General features: G+C 35.4%; 1 protein-coding gene across 4 annotated transcripts in view; it reads right to left on the bottom strand.

Moving 5' to 3' along the window:
* The window catches only part of HIBCH (3-hydroxyisobutyryl-CoA hydrolase), a 47,696-nt gene that overhangs the window by 19,082 nt on the left and 4,549 nt on the right, over positions 1 to 24,065 (bottom strand). For all 4 annotated transcript variants that reach the window (XM_074829608.1, XM_074829610.1, XM_074829609.1 and 1 more), the window contains 3 exons: positions 23,875 to 23,955; positions 21,735 to 21,787; positions 4,576 to 4,654 (listed from right to left, as the gene is read on the bottom strand). In XM_074829608.1, the coding sequence (XP_074685709.1) occupies positions 4,576 to 4,654; positions 21,735 to 21,787; positions 23,875 to 23,955 (213 nt within the window). The remainder of the gene's footprint in view (positions 1 to 4,575; positions 4,655 to 21,734; positions 21,788 to 23,874; positions 23,956 to 24,065) is intronic.

Genomic DNA, 24,065 nt, shown 5'->3' with positions numbered 1-24,065 from the left:
TTCTCTGAAATCTTTTAGTACGATAAAAATATCAAACAATGATGAAGTGCCTCTTGCACAGCTAAGTTTGAACAAATTTTGGGGCTGAGAATTCATTAATGGATCAACAATATTGCCAGGGTCTTCCTGAAGGTGGAAGCATGAGATGCTGACCTAATACCTGGCTCTTTGACAGGACTATGACTAACCCGCAATTTAAAAAAATTCTAAAAGTTTCCAGTTTAGTGACAGTCTTACATTTATATATTTTTTTAAAATCTACAGAGTAGGGTAATTTCTAAAAATTCAAAGCTGTGAATAAAATTTAAAAGACTTTTAAAACACGTAATTGAAAAATATATAGCTACTTTTATCAAAGTTTAAATATCTAATTTCTTTGTCAAGATCTACCTTATTCTGTTCTATATATTAATCACCTACAAAATAAATTCAAACACTTTTTGTAACTTTTAACATACTTAAACTTAAGAAAACTTAAGCTTAGATGTCTCAATCTTGGAAATCAAAATGGAAAGCAGCAGCGTCCAGTTGCTACTTCAAAATAATCACTCATGGGGCATTCACAAAACTGAAAGTCTTCTCAAGAAATTAAAGATGTGGTGTTGATTTTTTCACTTTGAGAGACATGAAATAAATGAAAAAGAATACAAATGAGCAGTAAGAAACTCAAAAAACACTTGCCAAAGCAGAGAGATTAACTGGAAAGATTAAGATGTACATAAGGAGTTTAAACTGGGTTCTGATAGAAGGCGGTAATTTTTCACTCACAAGTAATTGTTTTCAGTCACAAAACAGTCTATGTACTATAGAAAGACCCTATTACAAGTATTTTAAGATGTGGGAAATTAGGGGTCCCTATTCCCCATAGGAATAGGATAGGAACTGATTGGAGCCACTTCATATCAGTCACAGTTGTAGTATTCTATTCCCATTCCCACTGACGTGCGTGTTGCCATTAACTGATTTTTTCCTCATCCCACAAGCTACTGAGATATAACAGCTCTTCTCCTAAAATGCTGAATGTCTTGTTGGCACCCTTTAAAAGTCCTAAGCTGTATTAACCCCAATTCATCACTTACCTTCTTTTTCATCTGTACGCACATTCTGAATAGTCTATTCTGCATTTTACCTTCTCAGTTTGAGCCATCATAGCTATAACGTTGATGCCAAGACTGTCATTTAGTTTTATGTTTCAATTCATCTGTCTCCCCATGGATATCCTACTACTGCAAAAAATTCCCTCATTTCAAAAAGAAACTTCTCTTACAAATGTCCTCCAAAGCAAAAAGGCAATTATGTTATTCTCCCCATCCACCAGGACTGCAACAGCAACAGCCTTTTCCTCTGGGCTGTAATTAAAATACTGATGCTGAAGTCCTATTCTCCCCATGCTCCAGTAAGTTTCCAGAGGAAAAGTCATCTTCCTGTTGGGATCTATAGGGCCCTTCCACATGACCATACACAGGGAAATTAGTTCAAAATAAACTGCGAAGTTGATTAGCTTAAGTTGCTTTAGGGGTGAATAAAACTAAACTGAATGGTTTCTTTAATTATTAAGGAATTTAAAAACAGGTTTAGTGAAGATGTAACTAATCCACTTTAAACTTACTTGGTTGCATAAATGTAGCCCACTATAGATTCTACTCTATCCTTTTCAAGGTCCCTGTCTTCCTTTCTTATAATTTTACTCCTCTTGTCCCTGTTCTACATATTCTTCTTAATTCTCTCAATAATGTTTCCCATATGTTTTTGCTTGCTACTGGGTTTCTCTTAATGTATTTCATATACTTGATTTTTTTCCCCTTTGATAGCATTTACCAATTGTTTCTCAAATCCCTACTTAAATAAGAGAAGAACTGGATGTCTGCTGGGAGTGACCAGGCGAAAAGCCTATGCCTGTAATGCTGACTTGCAGTCTGTGCTCCGAGACAGATGCAGCATGCTTCACTGTAATCCCAAGTGTGAAACTCTGCAGTTGCCAAGCATAAAATAAAGGTAGCACTACTACATTCCTACCTTGTCTTGCAGAGGTGGTTGGAGATTTATTTGTAAATGACTTCTAGAGAGCTAAAAACTTAGAGGGATATAGAAGAAAGTGTCCTCTATTATTATAATGTCACGTTAAAGCCCACCTCTTACAATATACTTTCATCTTTCGTTCTTCCCACCAGTGGTTCTTCCACACCCTCCTACATCTAAGCTGCTTTCCAGTGCTTTACCTTATCTATGTCAGTTTCAAACTCCTACAATCTAGGGTTGCCTTTTACTTCTATTTGCAAAGTGGCTTATCTATCTATATCCTTTTATTTATGGTGGTGTATAAATGCAGAACAATTGTGTGAAAATGTAGCAGCTGAATGAATGCTTTGTTTTCATTTCACAGAAAAGGTGTCATCCCTAATGAAATAAGTGAACGTATGAAATAATCAATTAATACAGTATTTAGACAGCTAGACACTTTAAACATACACCAAAGAGATCAAAACAGCTAAGCCCTTAAATCCAAACGGATTTCAGTGGTTTTACTTCTAATTGATCCTAAAAAGGGTTTTAATTGCTTTCTTTCCTAAGCAAGTTCTAAGCTTTTCCTTTACATGTCTTCACAGTCTATTTTGGTTTAAATAAGTCCTTGTCAACACAAGAAATGTATGTAAAGTACATCATTTCTGTTCCTCATATCTTTACCAAGAAGAAAGTGAAGAAGGAATTTTTATTATTAGAAAAATTTTATATGCCAAAGAACCTCTCTGTTTAGTTTTCAAAAAAAAAAAAGTTTTCTTCACATGGTTTTCTTGTACAACAACTGATTATGAACTTCAGGAGTTTGGCAAATTCATGTTGTATTAATACTTGAGCTACTTAGTTTACTATGTTTTCCTTCAGCAGAGAAAAATATTTGGAGGTCTGCAATAGTTTTTGTTTTTCTTATCCCAAAGTTATTTGTCCAGAAAAATTACATGACATTTATCAGCTAGCAGGAATTGCTCTAATATTTTTTTCAGGATTTAAAATTATAATGAGCTTGCTTATATTTGGAGGGTTTATTATGTTTTATTTGACTTGACACTCACAGCTCATTTAATATTTTAAGAATTTTAGAATAAGTCTTCTGAAATGTTTCATATAGGCTGGACAGCAATAAACAATAGATAATATCTGTAAAACACCCTTTAAAAATATGAAAAATGCTAGACCTTTTAAGCATTGGTTACAGGGGTCACTACAAAAATCCAATCATTAGCTAAACGTGCATTTTAACTTTAGTTGTAATGACATTATTGTACTTAAAATATTCTCGTCAAAAGCAGAATATTATAATTTTTATTCTTTTTTCAGAACTGAGTCCTGATGTTTTACATTATTTCTTAGTTTTAACATTATGTAACTATGTTTTAACATTATGTTTGGAAATTCTTTTAAGAAAATAATGGTCAGTAGTCCTTACAACTAATTCTTTGAGGTGAAACTAAGACTGAACCTAATAGCATCAAGTCTGGTGCCATTTAAGTTGTTTAACCACAAGGTAAGGTTCTCCATTCTGAGTAAATGTGTTCAACAGGGCCACGTATGACAGACTAGCCTCATTATCCTGCTTGAGAACATAAAGATAAGAACAATTGCAATCATCATTCAGCTGCCTTGCCTTGGAAAGATGTAGAAACTAGAAATTTAGCAGGAGGAAAATGCAGGATAGGTTATAGGTTTTGAGCACTCTTCATAAACATTGTTGATAAGCAGGGAGAAGGGACTTGGACACTGATGAAAGCATTAATGGAGTATATATGCCAGACAATAATAGGTTCAGTGTGGATACCCTGTTGGTGCCAGGATTGTCTTGAAGGGAAACATGAACGATGTCACAGGAGGGTTCACTTTAATCTGACTGACTTTTCTTGAGCCATACCACCATCTTCATGTAGCTCTGAGACACAACATTTTCTTTTCTACTTCTCAGAGTTGACAAAGAAGCTATAGGATCGAACATCAGAAAACACAAGGTACAAGTTGCTATTTAAAAAAAAAAGATGGTGACACTGTGATCTCGCCTGCACGCAATCAGTACGCAACTGTGATGGGTCTACATTAATAGTTTACAAGAAAAGCTGGAATTTCAAAATCTGTCTCATTAACATTGCAGATCAGCTTGTAGTACAGCCAGTTTGACTCATACTGAGTTCCAAATGTAAAGCTGACATACTTGCAGTGGGATCTTCAGACTTTTTCTGTCTACATCTGTAGCTAAGACTTAGTTCCTCAGATCTACTTCCATTTTTAAAAAATTGTATCCTGACAGTCTTTGTGTCAGTCTAGACAGTAAACCCCAGGTTAAGAACCTCAGCGATCAACCTCCCAGAATACAGATAAGTTTCTATTAACTTAATAGAAAATACTTTCCATATATGGTCATCTCTGATTCCTTTTTAAAATTCTTTCATTACTGCCACTGCTTTCAGTCAAAGACATTTCATCCTGATTACACAAACAGTGAAACTTTAAACACTTTAACACACATCTTTACATAACGTAACATAAATGTAATGTAATGTAAACATGATAATCTGTTAAAATACTTACCTATGGCTGTTTCTGGCATTGCGAAAAGTGTCCTTTCCGTAGCAACTCGGAAATGTCCATGGACTGAGAGGCCAACTCCCTATGCATGGAGCACAAGCAAAAGACACAGTTATAAAATTACCGGTAAAAATAATCATAACCATAACCCTATGCAACACACCCCTTGCTTTGCTCTACAATTAAATAACACTAGATTTACCATGCACGTCTCAACAAAACATTAAAAGGCCTTTTACAGTTCTAACACTAATAAAGCATCATATTACCTTTATGATTTGGCTGAAATAGCATTCTATCCTTTAAAAGATGGATGAGTCATACAGAGATTAACTTCAAAAACCCGTGAGTGACAGCAACAGAAATGAGTGACCCCATTTTCTCTATATACTAGTAAAAGAGTTGACATCCTTTTGCTAATGTCACCCCATCTATAATTTTTGCTCATACTTCAAACCACCAACAAAAAATACGCCAATGCTTTTGGAATATACATGAATTGCACAAAGTTGTAATTGTAACACTTTTTAAAGAAATAATAATTAACTATTCTTATAATGTGATAATTACCTACTTTATCAATACAAAAGTATTTTAAGCAGGAAAAGCCTTCAGCATTATTGATTAAAATTCAAACCTGGGGACTTTTGTTCTCCAAGTCAGAAATCGAATTCACATTTCTAAGTATCTAGCCCTCCTCTCTAGCAGTCCTTCCTGATGAGACGCTTCCCTTAAGAGCAGAAGAGCTCCTTATGTTATCTAACACATATTTGCTGACTTAGGCAATGAGCAGCAGCAAGGCCCAATAAAAACATATATTTTCAGTTCACACAAAATTAATTTAATTTAGATAAATGTTCAAGAGGTAAACTGTCAAATTTAAAGAAAACTGGTTATCTGACAAAGTTACTATTATTTAGTAATAATATTTGAAGTAATCTAAGAGTATTGGGATTGCTGGGCACAACCACAAGATACAGACAAAGGAGTCTCACTTCTCAGAGCTTATCTACATGATACATATCAATAGACATGTGTGTTAGATTCTACCTGGAGACAAAATCCTCGACCAAATATTTCACAAGAAGTTTCTTCATGCAAGTATTTTTTCTCTCATCCTTTCCACTGTTTCAGCTTACTTCATGCAAGTATTTTTTCTCTCATCCTTTCCACTGTTTCAGCTTACTTCCTTTCCTCACTGTTAAATTCCTCTTTGCTTAGTCCTTCTATCCATCCAATTTTTCTGTTAAAACTAAGATATCTTAAATATCATTGGCCAAAAGAAGTCAGCGTCCAGTGAAGATGTAATAGATTTTTAAGTAACATTTCTAATTGTTTAGGTACTAGAAAAATGGCATTTTACCCAACTAAGGCTATTAGTCTTCACAAATGTCTTCAAAGTATTTCATACTTTCCATCAAAAACAGTGGGGTTAATTGGGTGATACTTGCTTGGACCAGCATTATATATTTGATAGGCTTTTAAGGAGAGAGTAGAATATAGCAGAACATCTTTCCATTTTGCTTAATCTTTGGGTGGTTTTTACATCAAAATTTTAAAAAATTACCTCAGTTTAATAAAAATTACATCCATTTTGTCATACCATTCTCAGGCATTCTTCCCTGGCCTCTCCTACAGTTCTGCCCAGCAAGAAATGAATCGTCACTGCTTATTCCATTAGGGTGACACATGCCTAAATTCTGTAAAATGAATATCTGCCAGATTTGAGTTTTAACATAGATGTATGAAGTTTTTAAGATTCCAGTCTATTTTCCTGAGAAATGGACGCTTAAGGTAACTGGTTATCATACTTGATTTTATATCCAAAGACTAAGTCAAATCTATACACATGCAGTACTGCTGTTTCGAGGAGACAAATAGAATTTGAGCAAATATCTGTAGCTTATTTGCACAGGGTACAACCTTATGTCTCATCCCTTACCCGTCCTTCAGCCCTTTCACTTGAGGACTGGTCAGAGGTTGTAGATCTCATCTGAGCAGTAATAGCCCAGTATTTAGTTCTCTTGCAAATGCAAAGCTACATGTAAAGCTCCCTTCACTCCTAAAACTGCTCTAGAATTCTTAAATGCAAATGTGACTTCATCACTCCCAACTTTTTTTTATATCATGACAGCATATTTTCACTATATTTGGTAAAGCCTGCTATTTTTATGCATGTTCAGCAATAATGACAACCTTTTTATAAAGATAATGAAATTTTAAAAAAATCATGCCCATTTTGCTCTTTCTAATGCCTAAATTAATCTTTTCTAGACCCATATCTAAGACAAATACTACCTATCATAAAGCATTTTTTCTGGCTTATTTTCTAGACAATCAGAGGTTTGTATAAGGACTCAAATTTTCAGCTTGAGTAAACAAGACTACAAAGAAACAAAGACTAGAGTGTGAACTCCATGAACAGAGCTTCTCTTCCAAGCTTGTTCTTTTTTATAATGATAAAAATAACTATAGAGTTTTAATAATAAAAAGTTTAAAGAGGTAATTTTCTTTTGAAAGAAGCACTTAAATCAGATTTCACTTTCTCAAGTGCTTAAGTCATAATTGGATTTGTTTTCTAGATAGCCTTCAAGTTTTATAGTATAGACAAGAGCTTAATTTCAGATGTATATTTAAAAGAGTAAAACTGTATTTTCTTCTTATCCATTATAAAGAAAATGGTGCAAATATGTCCTTACTTCTTTGAAGATCTTTCTAAATAATCGAATATTAAGATAAAATTAGGAGAGAAAAATGAGTTAATGTTTTGAGGGTACAAACCCCAGTAATTTATTAAACTGGCAATCATATGCTTTTGCATGTTTATTTGCAACTTCCCAAATGGTTATTTTAACACATTCACTGTATGTGTTTAACCTTCTTCATCTAATACAGAGGACAGATGCTTATTAGTTTAGTAGTATCCTGTGTAAAGACAAACTCTTCCAGGCAGAAGTCTAAATGCACTTCTCCTCTATTTCTGGATTTTATATCTTCTTTTTTTTTTTTTTTAATTTAACTGAAATCTTAGAGAGCTAGAATCCCACCTAGGAGGCCCTTCACCCTATTAAAATATCTGCAGTTGGGCTATGTTCACTTCACCAAATAGTTCCAGCATTTACACATACAAGTCTTAATGCTATAATGTCTTTATTAAAATACTCTATATCCTGCCCTGTCAGAGTTCTAACTTTCACAATCTTAAAATATATACTAAAGCTAATGTCTTTCTTCAGATTTTTCTGAGAAAATAGATTCCTATGGTGCATCAGACTTGTTTTTTAATCAATTAAGCAGTTTATCTTAATTAAGATAGTTTATCTTAATACTGGATGAAACTTTTTTTTCCACTGACAGCTGAATGTTTGAACTTTGTAAAGGATACTTAAAGAATGAGACTAGAAGTTAGGGAGTTAAGAAATGAACAAGCAATCAATTTAAACCATCTTTCTGTAGGGTTTACGTATTAATTAATCAAAAATACAGATAAGAGCAGAAATGGTGGTCTGACGGTGTATTACTGGAGATAGATTGGCTGTGAAGGTGTTTGGTTACAAATTACAGATTTATTACTACATGAATATTAAGACATTAATCTTAAAAACAGCGTGCTACAACTTGACTCAGTGCACCTCAAGGAGGCACATAACATTACAGGCAGTTCAGTCTGAATTCCACAACAAGCTTCTGAAAAAGCCAGTAGAGTATCTGAATATTCCTTCCCACACACATGATCTCCTACTCAATGCCGTATTTCAAAAATCATTATGTGACTGTGTATAGAAAATTTATCATTGATTTCCATTTTTTCTCATGATGAATACAGAACCTTATTAAAAGTATTTTTCTGAACAAAAACAAGATGTAAATTACTGACAGATGGAGAAATGGAATATAGCTACTATAAATCTTAAAAGTTAAGTTGTAGCTGGAAGGCAGTATTATCTTAAATTGAGAATGATGCATATTAGTAAATCAGAAAACTCGTCACATCTAGGGAAGTTATGAAACTGAGGGCCACCACAACAGAGAACCATAAAGAGAAAAATAAATATGCCCTTCCTGAATGACACACGTAAACATCTGTTCACATACAGAAAAGTCACAGCAAAACCATAAATCACACTTGTCTATTTAGTAAATAACCTAACTCAGACTGTGAAGGAATCACTGCCTAGAAATGTGTAAGTGACAGAATGAAAGAAATACAAACAGAAAATGCCTTTGGGAATGTTGTTTGTATCATCTTCACTAGACTGATAAAGAATTTTTAGCTGTTCGAGCAAACAATTTTATGATAATACCAATATTAATATTGTCTGCAATGAAAGTCCTGTTGTAACAGTTCACATCCAGTGATTACACTCACGTTTAACTACATGAGAATACAGTCCCTGGTAGGGCTAGAACCACAAAAGAAATGTGGCAATCAAAAACCAAACTGAGCGTAACACAACAGGCAAATATATCTGAATACAGATGTGTAAAAATAGCCAAGGTGCAGCAAAAATGTTTTCAAAAGCAATAGCTGGCAAAGTAAGTGAGTGGAATTGATTCGGGAAGCAGCAGGAGCTTATAGCTATGTTAGATCAAAAATCACTGATGTAAGAGCATTACCCCCCGCATCCAGCAAATCTTAAACTGGAACAAAATTAATCTTCGTTCATCATTAATGTTATGGACCACTCCAAAGAGTATGATTCATTTTCATCTGTAGATACTAACAGACAAGAAGACTTAGTGAACCAGAGCAACGCTTAGTTACCAGAGCGTAACAGATCAATCTGGACTAAGAATATCACTTTCTTTGGTTGATGACATATAAATCAACTCTATACAAGTATTTTTAAAATATCATTAAAAACCAGTGCTTTTTGTGAACTTTTCAACCATTTAGTGTGGTATTTTAAAGCATAAAATATTAATGTAATATGATTTCAATATAAAATATTAATTTCCACATACTGATTATGTATTAGAGATTCTCAGTCCAAATTCCTACAGACATACAGAAGCACAATAAGCTGACTGGAGATAGATTATCTGTAATAATATCTGATGTTTCAGTCTTGCTCCCCTGACCCCTAATTGTTTAAACAAATTTGATCCAACTACATTAATAGTAATCCTTTACATCAGGTGGTTCTTACAGTGAAACTTGGAGAAAAAAAACCATCGGCCATTCTGTGCACCAGCGCCGCTACAATGAGTGTCCTTTATCAACAGGATTTAGACTGAATTTTTAAAAGCCTCGTTTTGATTTTTCTACTACCAGCCAAAACTTATCAATGATCTCAAACCATTTTTACTAGGGTATTTATCTGCAATAGCCATATTTCTTCCCCTGCATAATCTGCAGGGACTGATCCAGTCTTCTGCTGGTGAGCACCCATACCAGTGTTGCGATCCCACCTAGCAGAGCACGCGAAGCCGCGGTGGCAGTTCAAGGCATGCCTGTGCAGCAGGGATGGAGTGCCCAGTGCCTGCACTTTCGTGTCCTCCCTTTCCATATAGGTTGGCTCCTCCAAGGCAAAAAGCAGCAGGTTGAACAGTTCGGTCTCATGGTCCAGTCTGGCCTACAGACACTGCGGCTCGACCACCATGACACAAACATAAAAACTTCTACCAAGAATTCCTCATGATTACTCAGAATTTTCTGAAATAACATCCTTCCAGAATTAAGAATATTCTCATTTCTTTTTCACTACCGTTTATTACTTTCTAAGACTTACATTTAGTAAGTCTGCAAAGCTTCCTGGCACCAACAGTCAGCTACATCTGTTAAAAAATACTCTTTCATGTCAGAGGAAGCAGAACTTTTTATGGACATAAGACTTCTGCTGCAACACAAAGAAAAGAGAAGATGTAAGATCTGAAAAGCCTACAGCAAAAGTAATTAATTACTAGCAAGTGAAACTTTTTCTAGTGTTAAATTTGGAAGTATTCTTTTTTTCCCAATATTGTTCCCCAGTGTCCCCCTATATATAACTGGCCATGTATGTTCAGAAAAAAAGGCAGAAAGTGCGTTTTTTATTATTTCTGAAATTCTGGAAGACAAGCTGTGACCTTTTGTCTCTCTATATCACCTGAAAATGTAGCTACTGCAAGAAAACTGTATGTCCACCTCACCATATCTTAATATCTGCAGGGAGGGCAGGCAAGTGGGAGGGAAGCCATTTCAGCAATTTGCATCTTCACAGAACTAAGCTTTTAGGTTTTATCTTAAAACTGAAGAAACACTTTTTGTTCTTAAAGACAAGCACATGCAACAAAACTTTACTTAAATGGGGGCACGGTTATTTGGGATGACAGGAGTGAATTGAGGGCATTTTGTAATGAAGTTCTATTTCTCAGGAAAAAGTGCTTAGAAAGTATAAAACAGATTAAAACTAACTCAAGGAGAAAATGCGCATTCAAATTCTGGAAATGATAAAAATTAGCAGAAATATGAAAGGATAGAGAAACAGACAAAGATAATTCTTTTCAGAACTTTTTTCCTTGATCTATAATAAAGGGAAGTAGAGGGAAATAATGAGATAACTCTCGATATGAGACTAGGCATCTACATGAAGGCCTAGAATTAGAGAAAAATAGTGGAACTTTTAGCAAGAAAGAGTCTGGTGTTAAATGGAAAGAACGAATCTGTGCAGAAGCCTGCAAAAATCTCTGCAATGACAGTGCAGGGGTAGGAAAGCTTTCCATGAAGCCAGAAATAAAACCTCCTTTAAACATACACAGGTTTCAAACAAAAATAATAATCTAGAAAGTACAGCTTAAAACTTCAACTTTAGTCTCAGAGTAGACAAGTGATATTTGCTCTGTGATGTGATCTATATGTCATCGCATTGCACAGGAATGCAAACACTTATTCTGTAATTCTGCAATATTAAGTGCAGTATGATTGTATAATACCAACATCTGCACAACATACCTCCAGGAAGTCTGCCTTTCTTTCCTGGGTGTAAAATAGTGGCATCCATCCCTCTTCATAGTGTATATTAAATATATTAAATAATTAAATAATCAGTCATTGTAGAGTTGGGAGAGTGAGGGGGAGAGGGGTTTTACTTACAGCACCAGTACTGACCCATACTTTAAAATACGTGTTTTAAGACAGTGCTTTATAATAAGACCTGCGGGGAATAACATCACATGCAAATCGTTGAACATTCAGTGGTTATTTGTTGTTGATGTCAAGAGCTGCTGATATTATAGTCTGATTAGCTACAAAATGAAGTGCACCATTTGTCCCTAGGATCATACGCAGGAGCTTAGCAGGCAGACCAACGTGCCAGATGGTAAATATATTGTAATATCAGCAAAGAGCAAATCCTTTCTTAGTATTGCCTCAGCATTGTTTTCAACGTCCTATATTACAAAATCTAAGTGGTACACAAGTCAGTCTCACAAAGGTTTGTTTCAAAGTACAACAAATAACTACTTGAAAAATCTGTATTCTATTTTACAGTAAAAGCTGCCTTCAGCTTTGAAGCACTGGCAACAAAACAGGCCACAAGCTTCTATGTGGTACACATCCATGAGTTTCCAGAGGGAGGGGGGGAGGGGGAGCAGCGGAGAGAATTGGAAAGCAGCTTATCTAGGTTTAGTATGGCAATTACTTTTACTTCAGGGTAGATTTTAGAGCATAAATTAAAACCAAAGATGTTCAAGTTTCAGAGCATTATGACTGACGAGAGGCAGTGACATATTTATAAAAAGGAAGAAGAAGAATCAGGAGAAGTCCCAAGAAGCACTGACATTTCTAAGTTTCAGTTTCCTTGCTGTAAAAAAAGGTTAAAGGAATAATAATAGAAGTGCTGTGCTATGTAAAATAATAATTTTTCATTTTATATGCTGTAGTTAGTCACCCAAAGCGCATGATAGGTATATATGTATACTAATGACTAATAAGCAGAATTTCTATAGTGTGCAATAAAATTTGCACCACACATTAAATAACAAATGAATAGCTGTTTCTTCTGTAAGCAATATCCATGAATGCACATTCCTATAATTAAAAATTGTACACAAGTGTGCAAAAGGTGTGAGATTTTTCAGATATGGTTAATTCTGATGCTTCCTAGTTTTTGAATGTTAGTCTCAAATGCTGCTATCTACACCTCTGTGTAAAAGCTATATGCACACAACTTATATAAACACATCCTAAAAGCAAATAAATAAAAAACAGATGGAAAGACATATTACAATGCGGAGGAAGATGGGGAGCTCCCCCCCTCCCCGTTGTATTTTATATGCCTGAGAAATATCAGAAGACATTTACACATTTACAGAGCAGCTGCAATTGTTGCAGTCCATCATATTTGGCTGCTTTTTCTGCAGGTTCTCTATTAACAGCTCATAGTTCAAGTGAGATCATGATGAAGTAAAGCAGTCAGTTGTCTTTACACTTCCCACCTTCCTCTTTCAGTCTTCAGTCACTTCAGCTAAACATACTGAAATGCCAATATTCAGTGGTTTACAAGCTTTTAACTTTAGTTTTAGATACAGGTTCACAACTTTTATTTAAATACTTTTTACGGAAAAGAACAGGCAAACGTCAGGTGTTACATTCACAATGATTTTGTTTCACCAGTCTGCAAGAAAAGACAGCAATGCCAGGCAACTTGCTCAGAAGGAAAGACTGTCTGTGTAGATGCCCATACGCACAAATGGCACAGGGAGTGAGGGCAGAGCCTTCTCTCTTACATCACTGAGAGCTGGTTTTGGTGGTGGGCAGATTCAGGCTGTGGACCACTGAATCTTTTGAGACTTTCCCTCCCTTTCCTCCTCCCACCTACTAGTCCAGCTAGTTGTAACTCAAGGCTAACTCGTGAAGTTATTTGTGGTTTTTATCTGCAGCAGTAAGAACGGTGTGTTTTTCCTTATGCTGCTTTAGTCCTGACTACAGAACATCAGGCAATCAAAAAAACAAATTATTCCATTTTACAAATATGTCATTTAAATTCAACATTGATATTCATGTTTTTCAAGATATTTTGGAAGAGAAAGGAAAAAAAAAATGTTATTTGCAGATGTATGCCAGGAATTTTACCTATATGTTGGTAGTGAAAGGAACATTCCTAAAGAGTTACAGTCACACAATCTGGATAAAATTGGGACAGCTATAGCTCAGATCCTTTGTGTACTGGAAATCTGTTGACTAAAATGTCTAACATGCAAGCAGCTTATGACATCACTACCAATTTACTTCATAAGAAATATTAATGTAGTAAGAACTGTTGAGCAAATCCTGCTAAAGTGTAAGTTTAGACATTTGTAACTATACTGGTAGAATCCCCATGGTACCTGTAGCAAGCCGCTAACAACATTGTTTAAGAAAACATATTAATTTAGCTGTTGGAAAGTGTTCACTGTAAATTACGTTCCTAGTCTCAGTAAACTCTTAAACTTGTATTGTATATCTAAGCTCTCATTTTCTTTGATGAATGTGATCCAGATCTGTCAGAGCATTCATATACAGGCAATATGTTACATAAGGTAATATACAGACATGCTAATAAATAACCAATATATTAAGTAAACAAAATACTCACTGAACATCTTCCCTTCAATAATATTTAAATTTAGTTTAGAAAAATGCACGATGCACCTGATAGTTTAAACATTGAATTGGAAAACTTTTTAGATGTTTTTTCTATTAAAATAAGAATTAGAAAAAAAAATGTTACAGCTTAAATTACATGCAAGCAGTGCAAAGTGTAAAAATACTCCTGAAAATTGACTTCATGTCTCCTTGTAAGAAATTCCTTTAATTTAGGAACTGGGCTTCTTTTCACCTAATTCTTCCTATTTCTGTGATTGAGAATGATTTCTGTTAGAAATACTGATTCTTGAAAAAAGACAACTTGATATGATACCTTTGGAGCAAACTCCTCCACAGTTTTTGGCTACTTATTCCACACAAGAACCTCAAACAGCTAAGAAATAAGCAAATATGTTTTTTCCCACACAGGGTAACCACGGGAAGTAGGCCAATTCCTACTGTGACATGCCAACATGCATTTTTTGGCAGCAAACATCCCTAAACACACACAAGAGCACAGGGGACTAATTTCTTTTTTTAAGCTATTTTCAAAAACTGCTGGTTGATTTCACTAGCACTTGCAGTTAATCTAGTATTTTGCAAGTCAGGCATTTACTTTCACCTACTGAAGAACTTTGCTACCAAGAAAAATCACACATCTGATGTAAATCTCTATCACATCTTTCCCCATAGGTCTCAGAACATTATTATAAAGAGTTAACACTGGAAATATACAGAGCATTACTAAAAAATCTTTTATATTTATAAAACCCTTTCGGAATCTTGTGAGGTAAAATTTCATGAATACGCCAGGCTAAAATTGAAATAAACCACTGCAAGCTCCCCTCAGAAAATTATTAAAATTTTGACAAGTCTTTATTGATTAAAGCAGCATACAAGTTTAAAACAGAGAAGTGTTCTACTTTTTCCTGAAGAGAGTTAAAATCATCCTTCCCCAAAAGTCGAATTCTTCTTAAACCCTTACTAAGACAAATAGGCTTTAAATGATGCAACAGAGAATAATTACAGAGGAAAGATGCGGAAAGATGCAAACTTCAACTAAGCAAATTTCTGCCTTAAAGACCTACATATCAGGTTCTGAGATCTGATTTACAAGGAAAGTCAGATTCCTCTAACAATGTCAGCCTCTAGCATCTTTTGCTGAAAATGAAGTGGCACTAACATAAAAAAGAAGTAAAGCTAAATATTAGGTACTCAATTTACTATTCTACTGCAACATAAAAAGACATGGTAATTCTGAATCTGTAGTCCAGAAGGGAAGCACGGTTAGATGCACAATAGAAGGAATATTTCCAAACCACTGAGTAGGTTCAGGAATTTGGCTGCATCTGTTTTTCTGGAACCCCTAAATAACCCCCTGATTAAAATGACATCACTCAGTGAGCAGCATTCTGAAAGAGCTTCATGTTTTGAACTGTGGTGTTTCTGATGCTTCCCCATACACAGCACAGTTTCCCCTCATAAACAAACTAGGGAAACATAGCCTAGGTGGTATCACTGTGAAATGGAGGGCACAATCACCTGAAAGTATATGAAGAGTTACCAGCAGTTTGCAATCAAACTGAGAGGGCACGCTAGCTGAGGTCATAGAAGGCAATTATTAATGAAGCTTTATCTGGTATTTTCATTATCTGCTTGGATGATGAAATAACAAGGATTTCTATAATTTACAGATTACTTTTTGGGAAGGCAAACACTTTGAAGGGCAAGATCAGAATCAAAACCATCTCACTTTGGAGATCAGATAGAAACTAACGAAATAAGAGAACTACACTTAAGAAAGCAAAATCAAATGCAAAAATCACAAGTAAGTTTTCTATGGAACAAACGCCTAGACATTTTTTAGGGGTTTATAGCAATCATGAACCTAATACAAATAATAATGCATTGCTGTTGCAAAAAGAATTACTTAAGGTATCACGCTACAGCAGAGCCTCTACCAGCAGGCAGCAAAGGGCTGCAGCACACTTAACACACTCAAGATTCAATACACCTGAGAAGCCTAATCAGCTTGGTGTGGTGGAGCTGCAAAAGGCAACACCAGCTGATAGGACACTCAGGTTTCTGGAAGGAGAAGATAAATACTGGGGTTTTTTCTCTTTGTAGTCTTTGAGGAAAAGGGTAGCTCTACAAGGTTGGCTCTTTGACAAACAAGTTCCATTCAAGAAAGAAGATTTAAAAATTGGTAAAAGGTAAGTGATAAAGAAATGTACTCTGATGGAAGTTTATGTTATGGAAAGAGGCAAAAGTAAAAGCTTTAAGAATAACTAAAAGTGGTGGCCCCCTAGCCCCTGATGCTTTGAGAAGCTACTATTTCTATGGGCTATTTGTGACAGTATCTCTGTAATATATGGAGGATAATTATTCTGCTCTACTTGGTGCTGATGATTCTTCCAACTGAAATATTGTCTAGTCTCTAGTAATGAACTGTACAGTACATGAATTGGAGAGATTCCAGAGGATTGTAAGACCCAGAGACTTAATCTATAGTACAGGCTGAATCACTATCCTTATCTCTATTAAAGAGAGATAGCTAGGAGCAAAGAATACAAGTATCTCAAAATATTCTTAGAGAGCTGTGACTAAGACAGGAATATATTGATTACACATACTAAAGACTTAAACTGGACACTAGAGAGGAAATCTTCACTTGAAAGAATAACTAAGCACTCAGGTGGGACATCTAGAAAAAACAGAAATCCTGCTGTAAGAAAGTTCTGAACACATTAGGTGAAAACTGGCTAAGCAGTCATCTAGCTATATTTAGCCCTACTTCAAGTGCAAAAGAATAATCCTCAGGATCGTCTCAGCTCTATACTTCTGTATAGTCTAAAGCTTAACATATTTGACATTATTACCTGAGTGACTAACACAGACTCCAACAGTTCTTTAAAAAATTCTGCTCTCTAATAGTCACCTTAAAGATACTCTATGTAAGTAACTTAGATGTAAACTCTCAGTTTAGGTAAAAGACCTTGCCTAGAAAACCTGTACTGCTAAGTGTGTGGACAAAACTAATGGAAAGCCACTCATGAGCCCAAAGACCCAGTTAACAGGTTCTCTTCTCATACTCCCAGTCTGTACATCCAAGGTCCTTCTCTACTGAGGAGAAAATAAAGCAGTCAGTACTGTGTACTGCTACCGCTCTTACATACTGGGCCCCGAAATCTGAGGGAGTTGGGGATGGAGGTAAGGTTGAATGACCTTTATCTCTTTAAATTGTGATCTATGTTAAAGTTCCAACTTCCTATTATTCTCCCTAAACATGAAGATTAGAAAATAAGATTCTTGAAATAACTCAAAGCACAGGGCTTTGCAAAGGATTTAAGAGAGCTTGCAACTCTATCAAACTCCATTTCTGTACTGAAAATGTTGCACGTTACCATATAAGTTAAAATCTACTTGCCCCACAGCAAGATGTTTTCTCACCCTAAAACTCAAAGCATTAATTGTTAAAGCAAGAAGTGTAACATAGTGATATAACCTTTCTAAACCTCTAACTTGCTAAAATAAACTTAGCAAATGTACTGTGTAAGAGGTCAGTCTAAAGGATTAAATCCTATATATAATTGTCCAAAACCAAGAATTCCTAAGTTTGAGCAACAGTCTTTACTCATCAGTAAGAAAATAAGTATCTTGGGGCCTATTTTGGCCTTATTAATAATTAAACACATAAACATTCAATAACATTAGACAGTAGGCCTGAAACAGCAGTAAATTGCTTTTCACAAAGAACAAAATTCAAATGTGAAACGATTGCCACAGGCCTTTCTGAAGATCAAGCCTACTTAATGTCAAAAAATACTAGATGAATAGTGAGGTGAGTGTGATTACTGATGGTTATTTAGCACTGTGGTTCTGAAATAAAGGCTAGCTCAGGAAGCTTCTAAATCATGCATGCTCTAGAATAGGATACTAAGGAAGGGGGTACTTTGTACACACTGTGGTAGATTCCTCCCTAAACTAAAAGCAATGGCCTTTGCTCCTGAAAATTATGTATTCTGCTTTGGCAATATGCCACTAAAGTTTTTAAGTATGCTTTACATAAAGTTAGTCCAGTGACGTGGACCACATTTCTTAACTTCCAAAGTCTACACCCTGTATTTCTTCTTCTTTCTTTTTTTCTGTCAAATATTCACTTTGAGTTCTAAACCCAATGTTGTGATTTGAAAAAATCCAAAAATCATCTAAAAGCCACCCCTCATATCTGTCTAGAGTACTTTATTTGGCTCTGAAACAAGTTTAAAATACATTTTTATTAATCCTTTTAGTCTGTTAGAGTATCTGACACAGTAATATATTTTGTGGTAAAGCCCTATTTAAAACCATAGGTTTAGACTGGGCTTATAAAGCACACTTCTATTCATCTCCACAGAACTCAAAAAAAGATTGGGACTTTTCTAGAACCGAGAGTCCCAAACTTAGGACCTCATTTACAGACAATATTATTTAAAAAAAAACAGTCTGTTTAAATACTCTGCACTTCTTGTCTAATGCTCAGGTATTGCATTTCAAGGAAATAACCTATGGATGGATGTCAACTAAAATAATCTGAGTAGTAGTTTTTAGCAACATGAGAGTACATGTCCAGTGTTCCCTTCAACAGTATATGCCCTTTACCAGTTAATGTGGTGTTTATAACTATTTCACTAATTTTTAGTAAAATGCAGTCATCTCTGCTTCATCAAACATACTCGTCACTTGAACTTACTGCTCTGAATATGTACGAAAAGATACATTTATATTGAATATCAATTTTTGATGAACTACATGAGGATAGACAGGAAGGTGCAGAAAACAAGCTCCACAGCCCCATCTGTTGGCTAATTAAGCTCAAGAAAGCCACCTACCAGCCTCTAGCCAACAATGCTGAAGTGAAACCAGTTAATTTTTTTTATACAATTCCAAATTTTACCATCACAATCTATGATATGTGTGCTTCTTTTACTCCCTAAGCACATAACAGCCGATTTTCTAATACAGTTGTGGGACTTTTAATTTCTTTTAAATTAGAACAACAGAGCAGTCCCTGTGCATAGGGCTGCTTTTGAGCAAGATTGAGACTGACCTGCTTGCGTTTTCATTCATAGATAAATGGTCTATAGTGAAGTTGCAGTAAGAAGTGTCCCTTGATTTTTAAACACAAGCTAAAACCACTTTCTTCTAAAGCCAAGGGCTTAAATGTAAATTTTTTTTAAAGGCATTTACTCTAGTTTGTAAGTGACAAATGTTTCCAGCTCCCACTGACTTGCACGGACTAAGATAGGCAGACCTTGAGCATGTGAAATATGACCTGATTGTGTTAAAAACATAGAATCTAGCATCTGAGTGATTTATAACAAAGCATTTAATTATACCATGAATTGAATAACTTTCGCATGAATGCGGTTCTAGTGAATAATTACAATAGGACAGAGCAAGCAGAACAAGGTAACAGTATGACCATGACAAGTTCAAGGGCTGTTATAGAGGTTTTAACCTATGAAATACCACTGCAGTGAACCTATTTGTACCACAACAGAAAACACTGCTGCAAGCCTTAAGTTTGGTTAAAGTCAGTTGTGATGAGGCTCCCAGTGTGGAAAATAGTGAGAGAAGAGGGTGGGGGAAAGATGGGAGCAAATCCTGTGTAAGCACTGGTCCGTTTAGAGGAACCAAAACAAATCTTACAGGCAGGGGACGTGACTGAAAGGAAAAAGCATAGAAGACAACTCCAAACTAACATAAAACACGTACATAAAAATTAACCAGTGTTGAGAAATTCTGCTGCTGACCTCCTTTGTTAAATTATCAGTAGATACTTCCATGTACTGCCAATGCAGGGTGCGGGAAAACATGTTGATGAAAACATGCACTCCTGTAGAAAGGACATTATCTCAGAGTAAACGCAGCTGTATTATCAAGTGCAAATTAACACTCAAGGTCAAAAACAAAAAGTTTAAAAGTAATCTGGAACATGAGACCACCCTTGTGTTCCCCTAAATTAGGTTGCATACTTGTTCATTCTAGTCCCCTACCCCAAAATGAAGAGAACTGCTACTAGTATCATCAAACTGAGGATAAACAAGCAAGTTGTCATTCAAACTAATGGCAGTTAAACCCTGTCAAGGTCCCACTGAAATCTGGGTATCCTATACTAAAATTTGGGTATCCAAGTAAGGTTTCAGACTAACTGCTCTCTTTTAAAAGCTCTTTAAAAGAAAGGGAGTGCAGGATCATCTGACTCCATTATGCTCTTTTCAGTCCAAAATAATACTTTCCTTTCAAAGGACAAAATTCTATTCCTGCTTAGGCCACAATCATAATGAGCAATCTATAGGACCTCTAAAAAGACATCAGCTGCTAGGCAGTTTTGCTTTCATAGCTATCCATGCTATTATTCAAAATGCCATAAAACAAATGGCTTCCCTATCTCTTATCCACAAATCTCCAGGTCTCTTGTGTTCAATAAAAAACTTTTTCTGCAAGAGCTACAAGACTAGTCTCCTTTATGCTGGAAACAATTTACATATACTAGATTGGGAGAAAAAAATGGCTATCTAGCTGAGGTCTTTGGGGCTTGGTAGCAGAGAAGCAAAGGGGAAGAAAGCTATCACATGTTTAGATCACAAGCTGAAAAGGCCACAACCAAAATGGACAAAATGAAATGTGTAAGGAAAGATGGAAAGGGAAGAGTCATGACAGCTGATCATGGATCATGTGTCATGCTTCTTGCATCCTGTCTTTGACAAACTTAACTAGACTGTACACTCGTATCATACTGACATGCGTGAAAACAATAGAAATCTAAGTGACAATATGGCAGATGGACTTCGCTGTCAAATTTATCACTCAAAATAACTTAAGATTATGGTATTCTACTCCCTGCTATGGTGCAAATATATCCAACAGATGTCAAACTGAAGAGAATAGCATTTTACCATGTAGAAAAGCATGGTATTGCTCTTTTAGCTACCTACTTATGGTGTTTAGAGCCAACAATTGCTGAAACAATTATTAGCACTGAGCATAACTAGCAATGTGATGGAGTCTTCTCCATGTGCTTTAGTAATAAGGTGCAGCCTTGGAGGGGTCGCAGGGGATCAGGATCTTAACTCGTGTTTTAGGAGTACTGCAGAGGTGAGAAAGTAGATGCATTTCCAGACTATTTGTTAGAAAAATACAGAACTCAAATGTCTGTTAAAGTATAACTTAGAATGATATTTTTCCAACTTCTCAAACAGTTGTCCTTTAATTGTATTTTTATATAGTTCTATTTTTAATACACTTTGACTGGAAAATTCTTCTCAGCTCTTGTATGATCTACAAACTCACACTTCAGTATTCTGAAAACCTTTCTGAGGTTCTGCTTTTTTTCTCAACACAATTGCCAGATCCTCAGAGAAAACAGTTGCACTAGCTATCATAGAACACCAGAAGCACTAGCAGAGCAGCAATCTACCCTGACAAGGACGAGACAAAAGTTCAGATTACAATACTTGTTCCTGAATTGAAGTGTTTGAAATGCCATGTGTGCACTTCATTCAACTGAAGTACAGAATGTTATGTTACTTTAAAACAAATTATATCGGTTACCACACCAAGGTACTTAACTTACCCCTCCCATTGTAATGCCATCAATAAGTGCCACATATGGCTTCTTGCAAGTGCCTGTAAGAAATGTAAAAAAAAATTGTACATTTTTTCAAAAGAGTGGACCCATGACTAACTGTATACACGACATATTTCCCCATGTCTTACTTCAGCAAGAGCAACAGAAAATAAATGGTAAATTAAACAAAATATCAACTTATAATGAAGGTACTTCATGTAATTCTTACGCAATGAAAAGAAACACCAGTTACTGACTTCTTGCTTTCTGAGTGTTGTAAGAGAACATTATACAACCATCAAATGTCAGACTGTTTGCTAAGTGAGTACCTGACAATTTAGCCACATCTGGCTATTCTAAATAGCTTTGTAGGATGTTGACATACAAGTTTCCATTTTCCCCTGGTCTCACAGCCTGGATTAACAGTGCAGAGTGTGCACCAGCACTCCAGTGCTTTACTACAAAGCCAGATGCATTGGTAGGTTTCAGCTGAAATGTGACTGTAAACTACTGCAATGCAAACATGTTCTGTCCTGCGAACTCTGTTGCATGTTACAACCCTGAATGTGGTGCAGGCAGGTTGAGGTCATAATGTCCTAAAGTACCACAGTATTATCTATCAGTTTTATCTGCTGGGGCGTTTAGGAGGCATAAAACTAAAGACCTGATGATTTCAATTACCATTCATGGAAAGATTCTCAGGTTGACTGTGAATGAAACCACTGCCTCATGTTCAGTGTTTTCAGGCCAGACCTATTGCTGATAGGGGTATCTGCTGCAACCACGTTGCTAGCTTTTCTGCAGCAACTATAGATCCTTGTTTAAAACCAGAACTATTTTAAAAGGCAGTTCAATCCTTCAAATTAGTAATTAGAAAATATAACAGAATTGCATTTTTAACTTTGTTCTTACATGAACATATAAGCTAATTCATGGGCTCTAGATGCTAGTCTTAGAACTAAATTTCTATAGACGCATGCCTTTCCAATAGCAAACGCTGTGAAAGCATCTCCCCTGGGTATTTTTAAGTTGTAAAACATAAGATATAAATAAATCTTTTTGGCAGAAATCTGTCTTAAAAGAATACAATCATACCACGGTTATCAAAAACCTAGGTTTTGTAATTACATGCATTATAGACATAGAACACCCTAATCATTTAAAAGAAAAACAACCCACAAACCCTACAAACTTTTAAAGTACATGCCCTTGCAATATTTGAATAGACTTAGAATAGTTAGTTGGAAGAGACATACAACGATCATCTAGTCCAATTGCCATGGTAATACTAATTTTTCACAAGTGCATAAAACCTTAAACTATTTTTCTTGTTGAAGGCGAGAAGGGTACATGACAAACATGCTAAAACTGTAAACTCTGTCAAAGGAAAAATAACCTTTCAGAAATTACTCTAATAGCTCTATGCCCTTCTGTGACTCTAAATTGATATGCAACATGTTCACTTCTCTTCCTGTAGTGACTAACACTTTATACAATGTTTAAAAACTTAAGATGTATTCAATTAACATGTATGGAGACGTTTCTTCTCACCAAAACATTCAACTCTTGACTTTTACCCTGAAGAATTAATATCCTTTCTTAATATCCTTTACCCCAGTAAACTTTACCCAGTGTCTTTGCTGTTGGCTACTTTAAGACCACATACTCCTAGGTTCTTTGCAATAAACTGAGGCAGTTAACTCATAGCTTGAGTATTAATTTATGCAATTTATTTAAATGGAAAGCTTTAACATAATTTGATCTTCTGCCTTCTGCTGAATATTAATGACTTTCCATGCATCTATTTTTATCTCATGTCATCTTTGAAGTAGATCAAGGATATTTAGTGAAGAACTGCACTGTCTGCATCTAAGACTTAATTCATCCATAGTGGAAATATAACTACCCAGAGCAATGGGATGAGATAAGGTAGCTATCATAATAGTTTAAACAAAAGAAACAAATGCAAGGTATAAAAATGACATATGTTACTCTACTGGTATTGAACTTAGCTAAAAAAACCCACCAATTACTACTTCTATTATGTTATCAAAGTCTTTTATAGATTAGCAAAGAGAGAAAGTGAATTTACATTCAAAGCCACTATTATGAAAACTAGTACTTCAGAATTTGCTATTAAACATACCAATGGCATTGTTCAGGATATATTCTTCTCTGAAGAAATCTTGTGTCAGTCTATCTCCAACTTTTCCAGCATCTGAAATGGCTTAAGAGAAATAAAAATTCTAAAGTTAATTCTAAGTTTAATAGAAAATACAAGTAAAAAAATTAATCTCACCTGATAACAGCTTTTTTTCCTACAGCAAACAAATAGCA

The sequence above is a fragment of the Strix aluco genome, chromosome 6 (assembly GCF_031877795.1).
Source record: "Strix aluco isolate bStrAlu1 chromosome 6, bStrAlu1.hap1, whole genome shotgun sequence".
NCBI lineage: Eukaryota > Metazoa > Chordata > Aves > Strigiformes > Strigidae > Strix > Strix aluco.
The sequence above is the reverse complement of the archived record's forward strand: the minus strand, read 5'-3'. Positions and strand labels throughout refer to the sequence as shown.